The sequence below is a fragment of the Microcaecilia unicolor genome, chromosome 5 (assembly GCF_901765095.1).
Source record: "Microcaecilia unicolor chromosome 5, aMicUni1.1, whole genome shotgun sequence".
Classification (NCBI taxonomy): domain Eukaryota; kingdom Metazoa; phylum Chordata; class Amphibia; order Gymnophiona; family Siphonopidae; genus Microcaecilia; species Microcaecilia unicolor.
Window position 1 is genome coordinate 89,370,388 of NC_044035.1, and position 12,937 is coordinate 89,383,324.

Consider the following 12,937-nt stretch of genomic DNA (forward strand, 5'->3'; position numbering starts at 1 on the left):
TTTTTGCCCGCGGCGGGTCGCGGTTTTTTGGGCTTCTTTTTCTTCTTTTCCGCGGTTTTTCGGGCGGTTTTTTGCGGTTTTTTCGGCCGCGGGGGGCGGGGTTAGTGACGTTGTGGGTGGAGTTAGTGACGTTTTGGGCGGGGTTAGTGACGTTCTGGGCGGGGCCGGTGACGGGGGAGGCGGGGCCGATGACGGGGAGGCGGGGCCGATGACGGGGGAGGCGGGGCTGGTGACTGTGGAGGCGGGGCCGATGACGGCGGGGGCGGGGTTGATGACGGCGGGGGCGGGGTGATGACGCGGGGGTGGGGGTGTCAGGGGCGGGGTTTGAGTTTGGGCGGGTTTTGGGCTGGTTTTTGGCCTGGATTGGGTGGGAAAAAAATTTTCCACCTGGCAACCCTGCTCCTGAGTTGTGAGGGGAGAGGAGGAGAGCTGGCAGCTGAGAAAGAAGGCTGGGAACTGAAGCAGAGGGATCCCCATGAGGAGTGCTGGCTGAGCCCTATGGCCTGGTGGTGAAAGGACTGTGTCTAGAACAGTGAAGAGGTACTCTGTGGCCCAGAGGAAGAGACTGTGTGTCTAGAGCTGGGTGCTACAAGGAGGGACTGTGGGTCCCGGGGACTGAGTTAGTACTGAGCCCAAATGCCTGTGTGAGAGGGCTCAGGGGGAAGAAATCTATGGATATTGAACTGTGCAAGAAGAAATGTTTAAAAGGGAAGATTGCACTGAGTAGAAAGAAATGAAATGGTTAAGCTGGAAGAACTGTTTAAGCTTGTGAAAGTGTTTTAAGCTAAAAGAAGTGTGCCCCAGAGGCTGGAATAAAGAGGTGTATGAAAATAGCCTGATTGGTGAGACCTGACTATGTTTGCCTTCTGAGAAGCAGGTCACCCTGAGCAGAAAAGGGTAGCAGATTAATTTGCATAAAATCTGCATATTGAGAACCAGCTCACCCTGAGTGAAAGAGGGATCTGGGAGCCTGAGGTGGGAGCTTCCTCATCACAGAAGCATCATCATTTTTCACAACAGCAAAATTAAAACCAGCTCACATCCATTTTTGGCATGAGACCTTACCCATGGATTTAGCAGTAAGGTCTCACGAGTTAACCAGGCGGTAGTTGTCAGCGTGCATACACTGTCGATTACCATCTGGCTAGCACCATGCGGTAGAAATTTTCTACCACGTTTTGGATGCATGTCAAAAAAGGAATTACTGCCCGGGGCATCTGATAGCTGGTTGGTAGTTCCAATTTGACATGCCTTGTACATGTCCAGGGGCGTAGTCAGACTTTGGCGGGAGGGGAGTCCAGAGCCCGAGGTGAGGGGGCACATTTTAGCCCCCCGCCATTGCTGAACCCCCCCATCATTGCTAACCCCCCCGCCACCAACTTTGACCCCCCTGCCATTGCCGCCCCTCCCCCCCGCCGACAACCCCACAGCCCCCCCACCGCCGCTGCCTACCTTTGCTGGCGGGGGACCCCAACCCCCACCAGCCAAGCCGAGCTAGCCGTCAGACTAGAATGAAGCCTTGCGCAGGATTGGGATGAAGAGGATCTCGGCTCGGATGGCGGGGGTTGGGGCCCCCCGCCAGCAAAGGTAGGCGGTGGTGGTGGGGGTCATCGGGAGGGAGGTCCAGGGGAAAATCTATGGGGGCCCAGGCCCCCGTGGCCCCATACTGGCTATGCCCTTGGTGTAGGCACCTACGCACCTTAGTAAAAGGGCCCCTTAAATGCTATTCTAGAAATGTGTGTATGTGTGTTTTCACGCAGCTCTGCTATATCTGCCCCATTTTGGCACCTTGTATCCATTAGAATACTTTTCTGCGCCTAATGTTTGGTGCCATACATACAATTCCCCATATATATGCTGTTGAGCCGGTACAAAAGCCAACAGCAAACCTTTTCCCCATGTACATGCATTCCCTTCTTCAAATGGGAAAATACATGCTCAAATCTCTACATAGTGTGGTTCTCCGCAAGTAAATAGCAGCTTTCTAAAATCAGTTTTTATACATTTATTTGAGATACATGTATACATTCCAGTATTTACATGTGGAACTCATGAATAGCACCAATATATCTAATTAATGACATTACTAGTAAAGAAAATGGATTAAAAAGAGTAAACCTGATTATATATTTATTTTTCTAAAGTCCTCTTAATTGCTTTACAATATAAAATGCTAAAGAAACTTATATTCTAAGCAATATAAAATATCCTGCTTACTAAAGTATAGTAAGATTTTGTAGTTTCCACAGGTTAATGGTCAAAATTAAAGCATAGTACCTTATTTGATTAACTTATTCTGGGGATCATTGGGAATTCATGAACAATCACATAAAGAAATGTTCAGTAATATGTCTTGAAAAGCCTTGCTGACAGAAAAGAACTGCAGGCCTGAGCTTTATTCATGAGGTATCAAAGGTTATACAAGTTTTGAATATTTATTCACTGAATGGAGTTTGACTAAAAGCCTGGAATTTAGTAATCGCAAGCTGATCAATGGTCAGCTTAGTGAAGCTGTTACATAAAAAATGTTTTAGAAGCCAAGCAAAACTTACAAACAAGAGGGAATTATACTGTTACATTTTCCAGTGTTGTAGAGAATGATGTGACTGTGTTATTGTTCTTACAGGTTTGAACAAAGGATTGTGTTAAAGTTAGTCGGACTGCACGTTAATCACAGTTAACACTGCAATTAATGTGTTAATTACTAATCACAATTTAAAAATTTAATCACAATTAATAATTAAACTCCCTCCCCCACTCACACGCATGCATGCATGGTTGGTCTAGCATCTCTCTCTTCCCTCCTGGACAGCCAGTGACTTTCCTTTCTCAAAGGAGAAGGGCGCCCATCTTCTGACACAAATCGGGAGATGGGCGTCCTTCTCCTAAGGTCGCCCAAATCGGCATAATCGAAAGCCGATTTTGGGCGTCCTCAACTGCTTTCCATCGCGGGGACGACCAAAGTTCAAGGGGGCATGTCAGCAGTGTACCGAAGGCGGGGCGAGGGTGAGGTTAACAGATGGGCGTCCTCGCCTGAAAATGGAAAAAAGCAGGGTGTCCCTCACGAGCATTTGGCCGACTTTACTTGGTCCATTTTTTTTCACGACCAAGCATCAAAAAGGTGCCCAAACTGACCAGATGACCACTGGAGGGAATCGGGGATGACCTCCCCTGACTTCCCCAGTGGTCACTAACCACCTCCCACCCCGAAAAAAACAACTTCAAAAACTTTTGTCTTTTTTTTTAGAGTATGTCCTTTGCTATGCCTCCTTCCAAAATGTGGATGTTTTTGTGAGAAGGACATCCATGCCTTTGCTATGACTCTGGCACCCTCTTTATTTATTTATTTATTTGGATTTTGGATCACAAAAAAGGGCCCCGTAATCTGTTTGCTATGACTTTGTCTTCCCTGATCACCCCTTTTACCCCTCGGTCATCTAGCTGTCCAACCGATTCTTTTGCTGGCTTCTTGCTTTTAATATACTTTCCAGCTAGCTTATTTTCGAAAGAGAAAAATGCCTATATTTCGACCCAAATCGGGAGATGGGCTTTTTCTCGCAAAGGCGCCCAAATCGGTATAATCGAAAGCCGATTTTGGGCGTTTCCAACTGCGTTCCGTCACGGAAACGAATAAAGTTGACGGGGGCGTGTCGGAGGCGTGGTGGAGGCGGAACTGGGGCGTGGTTATCAGCCGAGGAGAGATGGGCGTCTTTAGCTGATAATCGAAAAAAAAGGCGTTTTTACCGCGATTTTGGGTCACTTTTTTTGGACCTTTTTTTTCATGAACAAGTCCCAAAAAAGTGCCCGAATTGCCCAGATGACCACTGGAGGGAATCGAGGATGACCTCCCCGGACCCCCCCAGTGGTCACTAACCCTCTCCCACCAAAAAAAAATCCACTTTAAAAACTTTTTTTCCCAGCCTCTATGCCAGCCTCAAATGCCGTACCCACCTCCATGACAGCAGAATATGTTTGATCCTGTCACAGCCTTTCCCTGGGTCAGATGTGGCTCTCGGGTGCACTACAGGGTCACATCAGCATTGCATTGTGGTGGGTGTAGGGTATTGGGCTCCGTGATTTCATTAGCTTCTGTTACAGTCTCACGATGTTGGTAGTTGGTAGACTCTTCTCCCATGGTGCTTTTCCCCCTGCCTATTGGGTCAGAGTGTGCCTTGTTGTGTTTCCAGTAGTCCATGAGGTAGTGGCCATTTTTGTAAGCCAGTTTTAGATCCCTTCCATGTGTTAGCCACGTTAGAAAACTTAGTTCTTACCTTGAATGAGGCTGAAAGAGGGCATTGTACAACAATCTGCCAGCTCTGACCTGCTAATCTCACTACCAGGGAGACTTGTTGCCAGTGGTGGGGCACAACCTCTGATCTGCAGTTAACTGTGAGTAAACGCGGTTATTCCAATAAAGGACATTTTCGGAGAAATTAGTCTATAGGTGTCAACTGGTGTGCCAATGTTATACAGCAGTAACAAGTCCTAGAGGCCTGCATGTATGCAGGTCCCTGGAGCACTTTTAGTGGGTACCGCAGTGCACTTCAGCCAGGTGGACCCAGGCCCATCCCCCTCCACCTGTAACACTTATGCTGGTAAATGGGAGGCCTCCAAAACCCACTGTACCCACATGTAGGTGCCCCCTTCACCCCTAAGAGCTATGGTAGTGTTATACATTTGTGGGTAGTGGGTTTTGGGGGAGGAAGGTTGGGAGCTCAGCACCCGTGGTAAGGGAGCTATGCATGTGGGAGCTTTTTCTGAAGTGCACCGCACTGACCTAGGGTGCCCAGTTGGTGTCCTGGCATATCAGGGGGGCGAGTGTACTACGAATCGTAGCCCCTCCCATGACCAAATGGCTCGGATTAGGACGTTTTTGAGCTGGGCGTTTTTAGTTTCCATTATCGCTATAAAAAACAAATGTTTCTGTTCAATTATGCCCCTCCATGTGTTTTTGCCTCCAACGCAATGTTTTTTTTCAAAGTCTCTCTTTGCCTTCCTTATCAGTGCTTTGCATTTGACTGGCCTGGGCTTTCAGGGTGGTATTTTTGAAAAGCATCCAAGCCTGATGTAAATTTTTGACCTTCACAGCTGCTTCTCTAAGTTTTTTTTTCACCATTCTTTTCATTTTATCATAGTCTCCATTTTGAAAGTTAAACACTAATGTATTGGATTTCCTGTGTGTACTTAATCCAAAGCCAATATCAAATCTGATCATATTATGATCACTGTTATCAAGCAGCCCCAGCACCATTACCTCCTGTACCAGATCATATGCTTCACTAAGGACTAGGTCTAGAAATTTTTCCTCTCTTGTTGGTTCCTGTACCAGCTGCTCCATAAACCAGTATTTGATTTCGTCAAGGAATTTTACCTCCCTAGCATGTCCTGATGTTACATTTGCATAGTGAATATCGGGGTAATTGAAATCACCCAATTATTATTGTGTTGCCCAGTTTGTTGGCCTTCCTAATTTCTGATAGCATTTCTAAATCCTTCTGTTCATCCTGGCCAGGTGGACAGTAGTACACTCCTATCACTATCCTTTTTCCCCTTACACATGGAATTTCAATCCATAGGGATTCCAAGATATGTTTTGTTTCCTGCAGAATCTGTAATCTATTTGATTCAAGGCCCTCCTTAACGTTCAAAGCTACCCCTCCACCAATTCAATCCACCCTATCACTATGATATAATTTGTACCCTGGTATGACAGTGCCCCACTGGTTATCCTCCTTCCACCAGGTCTCAGAGATGCCTATTATATCTAATTTTTTATTTAGTGCAATATATTCTAACTCTCCCATCTTATTTCTTAGGCTTCTGGCATTTGCATATAGACATTTCAAACTATGAGATCTGTGTACTAAGGTGCACCAGCATTTTTAGCGTGTGCACAAAATTATCACGTGCTGTGTGGGCGCTTATATGAATATTGTGGGAGCCTACACAGTTAGTGCACACTAAAAGCACTAACACACTCTAGCGTGGCTTGGTAAACACAGCCCTATGTTTGTTGTTCCTATTTACATCTTGCTCATTAGTTGACAGTGTTAATTTGCAATCTTTTGTCCAATTTTACCCTTACCACGGCATACAATTTTCAATACAATTATAAAATTCTAATTTATTTTTAACATTAAAGCACTGTTAAAACAAATGTGAAAAGTTGTAAAAATGTAAAAATCAATTACTTTACCTTAAATATTGTACTGGGGTCTTCATTGAGATTCACACGTGTTATTACCCGTCCTGTATTTTCTTCAACATCAAAAATGGTGGCACTATATGGAAACTGTACCACATCTACTTTATATCGGACTCTGCTTGCTGGTGTACCCTGTGAGAAATTGATAATTGAATATGTTAAAACAGAAGAAAATACCGCAAAAAAAAGAATTCAGATACATTATTAGGGGTGTGATTCATCATGTTTATTTTTACCCATAGATAACGCTTCCCCCTCCCCCCCCCCCCACCACCACCACCATGAAAGTAAAACAACAAATTGATTTTTTTTCCTAAAAGGAAAAGAAGTACAACAGTACTTTATGCTACCCCAAGTTTTTGAATAGTTCTTTTTATACCAAGCATCGTTGGTATGAAACAGTTTACCTATTTTATTACAAAACCAACCATCCTATCTCATTTTTCAATCTCAATTAAAAATCTGAACTCAAGAATAGTAACGCAATTGATTTTGCAACTCACTGTAATGCATTCATGGGTCTTGTACTTGATAACGTAGTAACCCCTTAACCTAAAAAAATTGTCATAAGAAGGTTTTCCCTTGGTATATTCAGGAATTGCTAGTTCATAAACAAGAATGTAAAATATGAAAGAGATTGGAAAATATGGCTGCAGTGTAATATAATTCTTTTCTACCTGAGGTTTCCAGTTTATTACTAGAGTACACGCTCTAGAACTAATTATATAAAGTACTCCTTACACCTTAAATATCTTAAACATTTCTTTATTGTATTACACATGCCTAATACCTCTAACCTTGAAACTCACATTCTCACGTCGCATTTACACATGGCTCACAATACCCTTGTATATTACCTTATCAATTAATCAACCATTTTACTACTACATTCACTTTCTAATACAGTGCACTAACTATACAATTGTTTCACTACCTTGTTTCAAAACATTTCAAATCAATGCCTCCAGATCTAACTCAGGCATCCTTCTTAAGCACCGATTAGTTCAATTCCTTAGGCTCAAAGTTCAAACGTCAATTCTTTAGGCTTGTGGAATAGAAACATATGTGGATATTACACTGGACAGTTTATAAACGGAAAACTATAGATACATGTATTATTAAATCCTATTTTTTTACATTGATTACTGGAGCTTATAATGGACCCAAGATGTTGTTTTTAATAGCAAATAAACTTTTGAAGGCCTCACAAATAAAACCATACATTTCTAATTCATCATCATCAGTTTTATGACAATATCCACTTGTTTTCAAGGAAAAGTATTACTGCTGCACAGAAACTACAGGACAGTGAACAGGTAGGAGAAGTGGATCTGAAATTTAGAGTGGTTTCTTTCATAGTCTTTCTTGAATTTTATGGAGCATTGTTATAAAAAGCAACCACCAAAATGGAGAAACTGGATCCGCTACGAGGGGGAATGTAGAAACCAAGAAGTAATGTGATCAACAGGACACTTCAAAAAAAAAAAACCCCAAGGAGACAAATAATAAAAAATGGTTCTTTAATAGTGGATGAGACTTGACATGTCACCGTGTTTCGGCGAACAAAGCCTGCCTCAGGAAGAGTCTCTATGTGCCAGTAGGTGGAGCTGAAGAAAGAGCAAACCAAATCAAGCCTTTAAAAAAACTAGTGATTGGAAAATGTACTAGGCGCGTGGGTCAAAGAACCAATGAAACTGTGAGGAAAATCAGGTACAATCACTAGTCTTTTTAAAGGCTTGATTTGGTTTGCTGTTTCTTCAGCTCCACCTACTGGCACATGCAGACTCCTGAGGCAGGCGTTGTTCGCCGAAACATGGTGCAGTATCAAGTATCATCCACTATTAAAGAACCATTTTTTATTATTCATCTCCTTGTTTTTTTTTTTTTTTTTGGAAGTGTCCTGTTGACCATGCTACTTCTTGGTTTCTACATTTTCCTTCGTAGCAGATCCTGTTTCTCCACTTCAGTGGTTGCTTTTTGTAACAATGCTTCATAACGTTCAAGAAAGACTATGAAAGAAACCACTCTAAGCTTCAGATCCACTTCTCGTGCCTGCTCAATGTTCTGTAGGGGTATTAGGGGGACTGGAGACCAACTGGATCTCCAGCACCCCCTGAAATTGTGTCGGGGGGGGGGGGTTGGGGAGACTGGAGGTCTGCCAGACCTCCAGCCTGCATGTCGCTGGGGAGGGTTGAGGTTCTTGCTCCTCTGGAGGGACTGCATTGGGGGTAATGGGAGGCCTGCTAGCATGCAAATGCATGTTGGACAGGGCTCACCATTCCTCCAAAATGGCCTGAAAACCCTAATGCCAGCTCCAAGCTGGCATAGGGTTTGCCGCAGATTGGCATGCTGCTCGCTGATCATTGGGGAGGAATACATTTAGCATGCATTTGCATGCTACTTATGTTGTTTCACGCGCTCGGGGACTCTGATCATGGGGCTGTTCAGGCGCCAGTATGGCGCTAATAGCCTCTAGCACCCGCGTTTGCTTCTGATCATCTGCCCATCAGAGAGATATCCAATAGCTGTAGTTGGTTGAAAATACTGCCTCAAATTTTGTAAAATGGTTAATGAAATTTAATCATGTCTCCCTGCTTCTGGCATGGTTACATTGCTTGCCTGTACAACATTGTATCCAATGCAAAGTTTAAAGCCCAGGTCATGTGTGCTCCAGAATATCTCCAGGTTAGGATTTAGAGTTATGTCCTAGGAAGTATCCTGAATTCGCAAGGAAAACATCTATTGTAGATCTCTTGTGTTAATGAAGTTTGGTTGACTAGACATCAGAAGCGGGTCTTCTCCATGAGAGTGCCACTATTATGGAGTGCTTTCCTGGGACAGCTTTGTAGGGAGGTGGATTTAGCAAGGTTTAAGTGGAAGCTGAAACCATATCTGTCCCAGTGTTCTTCTTGTTAGGTCACTAAGGTCTCTTAAAGAGCATATTTAACCACATCATACAAAGGACATCACTCAGTATCAAACCTGCCAAGGAGCCTTCCACAGAGTAACCCCCTCACTCTGGAATGCACTTCCTGAAAGGCTTTGTTTATCACAATTCTATCTCTACTTTAGAAAGCAGGGGAAAGCTTGACTCTTCTCCCAAGCCTTCAGTGGAAGAAGCAACTAACTTACTAGTCTCATACACAAGGACTAACACTGATTGCACATACTGTAGCAAGATTTGCTTATCCACTCCTACCCTAGCTGAGATCATTTTCATGCACCTTTCTGACTCTACCTGCAACTTTCTTTAAGTTAGTCCCTTTATTCTCTATCTCCCTGTACTCTGTTATCTGTCTATATGTTCCACCTTCACTTACACTCTGTGCTGTCTATTAAGATGTTTTATTGTGTATTGTGTCAACATTGTAAATAATATACAATGATGTGTACTATTATTTGGATTATTTTTTCAGTTGACATGTCTATTACCTATGTCCAGATTGATCTTGTTGTGCACCACCTTGAGTGAATGTCTTCAAAAAGCCAGTAAATAAATCTCAATAAATAAATAAAAATTAATTAATTAATAGATGAGATGAGGCAGTTTAGGGGTAGTGGTTTCTGGGCTTTGTGCTGTATATTGATTGTTTTATTTATGTGATAATAACCATTGGTCTGTTTATTTGTACACTTTAGAGAGTAGTTTTGGATCTGTGGTATAGAAGTGTAAATACATGGAACCACTTCAAATTTTACTTCACTATTTGGATAGCAAACATATGCTAAACATACATGCAGAGTGGGCTGCACTATTACTGGAGCACTTTTAGTGGGTACCGCAGTGCACTTCAGGCAGGCGGACCCAGGCCCATCCCTCCTACCTGTAACACTTGTGCTGGTAAATGGGAGGCCTTCAAAACCCACTGTACCCACATGTAGGTGCCCCCTTCACCCCTAAGAGCTATAGTAGTGTTGTACATTTGTGGGGAGGGCGGTTGGGGGCTCAGCACCCATGGTAAATGAGCTATGCATGTGGGAGCTTTTTCTGAAGTCCATCGCACTGACCTCTAGGGTGTCCAGTTGGTGTCCTGGCATGTCAGGGGGCGAGTGTACTACGAATCCTGGCCCCTCCCACGACCAAATGGCTTGGATTAGGACGTTTCTGAGCTGGGCATTTTTAGTTTCCATTATCGCTAAAAAAAACAAACACCCAGCTCAGAAACGACTAAATCCATGGCATTTTGGTCCGTACAAACCATATTTTCGAAATGAAAGATGGACGCCCATTTTTTTCGATAATACGGTCTGTCTCGCCTCTTCACATACCCATTTTCAGACATAGACGCCTATGGAGATGGGTGTTCACGTTCGATTATGCCTTCTCCATGTCTCTCACATTATGCAAGGGCTGAGCTATTATGTACTGGTTACAGCATGCACCTCCACATTTTCCAAAGGGCCAGTGGGGATTGCCTGAAGATATGGTGTCTACAATGTGGAACACTCTCTATGGGGTCTTTTTACTAAGCTGTGGCAAAAGTGGCCACTAACAAAAATTAGCATTTGTGAACCCTTACTGCCACCTATTTTGGTAAGGATTCACAAACTAATCCTGTGCTAATAATATAGGGGGCCCTTTTACTAAGCTGCGGTAGGCTCTATGAGTGTGTAGCATACACCAAAATGAGACTACTACCAGGCCAGAGCGCCCTCCCCCCCCCCCACCCCCCTGGTGGTAGTTTCAGATTTGGTGTCCGTCCATAATGCCTGGATGAATTATTTATTTATTTCCTCCCACATGTACCATTTCTGGCGGTAATCGGCAGTTGGCGCGTACTGACCGGTCACCGCGCATGTAGCATTTTAGCCCTTACCACTAGATCAATGGGTGGCATTAAGGGCTCAGGCCGGTTTTAGACACGCTTGATTTCAGTTTTACTGCATGCCCTTTCCCCATCACATTAAAAAAAAAACTTTTTTCCACACGCAGTAAAAACTGGCCCAGCGTGCGCCTAATACATGCGCCTAGACTGCCGCAAGCCATTTTTACCGCTGCTTAGTAAAAGCGCCCCTTAGTGCATGGTAATGTAGCTGCACGGATTAGCACTGGCATGCCCAATCTCCACCCCCAAACACGCCCCCTTGGTGAAAAAATTAATTTTATTTTTAGTGTGTGGTAGCGCATGCACATGTCAAAATTTCAATGGGATGTCTCAACATACCCTGCAGTATGCCATTTTAAGCTGTGCTAAATGCATTAGTACTTACCACAGCTTGGCAAAAGGGCCACTACGTGTGAATTTATGGTGTTCGGAACCTGTCTTTTTTTTAATTAATATTTCTGGACCAGGGGTCAATTTTACTAAGCAGTGGAAAAGGTCCTAGGAAAAACCTTAGTAATAGTTCAATTAAAGAAAAAATAAATGGATCAATCTTCCTTTTTTGTTTTTCACCTGTTACCCCCTTTTTTTTTTTACCAATGCAGAAACGAAGAAATACTTTGGCTCTAATCAACAATATATTGAATAAAAAAAAAAGATATGAAAATAGAGGAATAGTTTTATAGCTTGTATCCTTTAGAAAGCAATTCCTCTATTTCCATATCCTTTTTTAAAATTCAATATATTGTTGATTAGAGTCAAAGGATTTCTGCGTTTCTAGTACCAACACAATCCATGGAGTCTATGATATCAGTGCATCCACTAATTAAATCATGAAGGCAATTTAATTTCTAAAGCAATTACCATTTTTCATTTCCTCTCCAGAGTGCTCATAGTCACTGAATCAGTAAAATTTACAAGGGATGCAAAAAAAAAAAAAAAAGACGTGATCGTGACATAACTAGCCTAAATGCCATGCTGTCAGCTTTAAACTGCTAACAATAGATGCTCATCCTGTGGAGATATTGTAGGTTACCTTAATCTGCTGCAGACTCATTGAAATCAGCCTATCATGCTGCTTTAAGATTTTTAGCATTTTAAAATGTATGCATATCAAAAGAAATTTTGGAAAACCCACGTTGCCTTATGCTAAAAAGAAAAAAAATGGGACATGCTTAAAATATTTAACAGGACTTTAAGAAAATGATTGCTGCAATTCATATTTCAGTATTGGTATTTCATAGTCTTATGGAACTATAGTACTAAACAACTGCACAGACTGATTATAAAAAATTAAGTTAAATGCCAGGAACCTCCAGCTATGTAGAATGTAACATGTTCTCCAAATATAAACTGAAAAATAGATACAACCATTGCTTTTCAATGGAAGTTGGAAAGAATTATACAAAAGGAGTTGTGAATATCTATCAGTTCACCTGTCTGGAGGCAACATAACTAATCAAATTTAACAGAATTGGATGAAACTTGGCTTGAGGAGGAAAAAAAACACTACAAAGACACAAGTTCAAAAATGTGCCAATTAGATTGTGGGTTCCACAGAAATAATACCCTCTCCAACCCCACCCCCACCCCCACCCCAATGCATTTCTATAGAAGAAGGAGTTCCAGCTTCTGTAGCACGGAAAATAGAATGGAATGAAAGTTGGGGCCCTGTTTACTAAGCCGCGCTGTAGGCACACACAAATTTTAGCACACACTAATACTAGAGACACCCACAGGAATGGGTGCCTCTATCGTTAGCGTGTGCTAATTTTTAGCACATGCTAAAAAGTATGCGCATCTATAGTGTGGCTTAATAAACAGGGCCCTTACTATGATATAATGGGTGGGAGGAGAGCAAGGAACTTTTACAAGTACAACTAGACCACAGTTTAAAGGTAACAAAGTT

At 42.8% G+C, this 12,937-nt stretch overlaps 1 protein-coding gene across 1 annotated transcript in view; it reads right to left on the bottom strand.

Moving 5' to 3' along the window:
- Nucleotides 1–12,937, bottom strand: part of PCDH15 (protocadherin related 15) — a 1,022,916-nt gene that overhangs the window by 283,644 nt on the left and 726,335 nt on the right. The window contains 1 exon segment of the mRNA XM_030204966.1: nucleotides 6,197–6,337. Within this exon segment, the coding sequence (XP_030060826.1) occupies nucleotides 6,197–6,337 (141 nt within the window).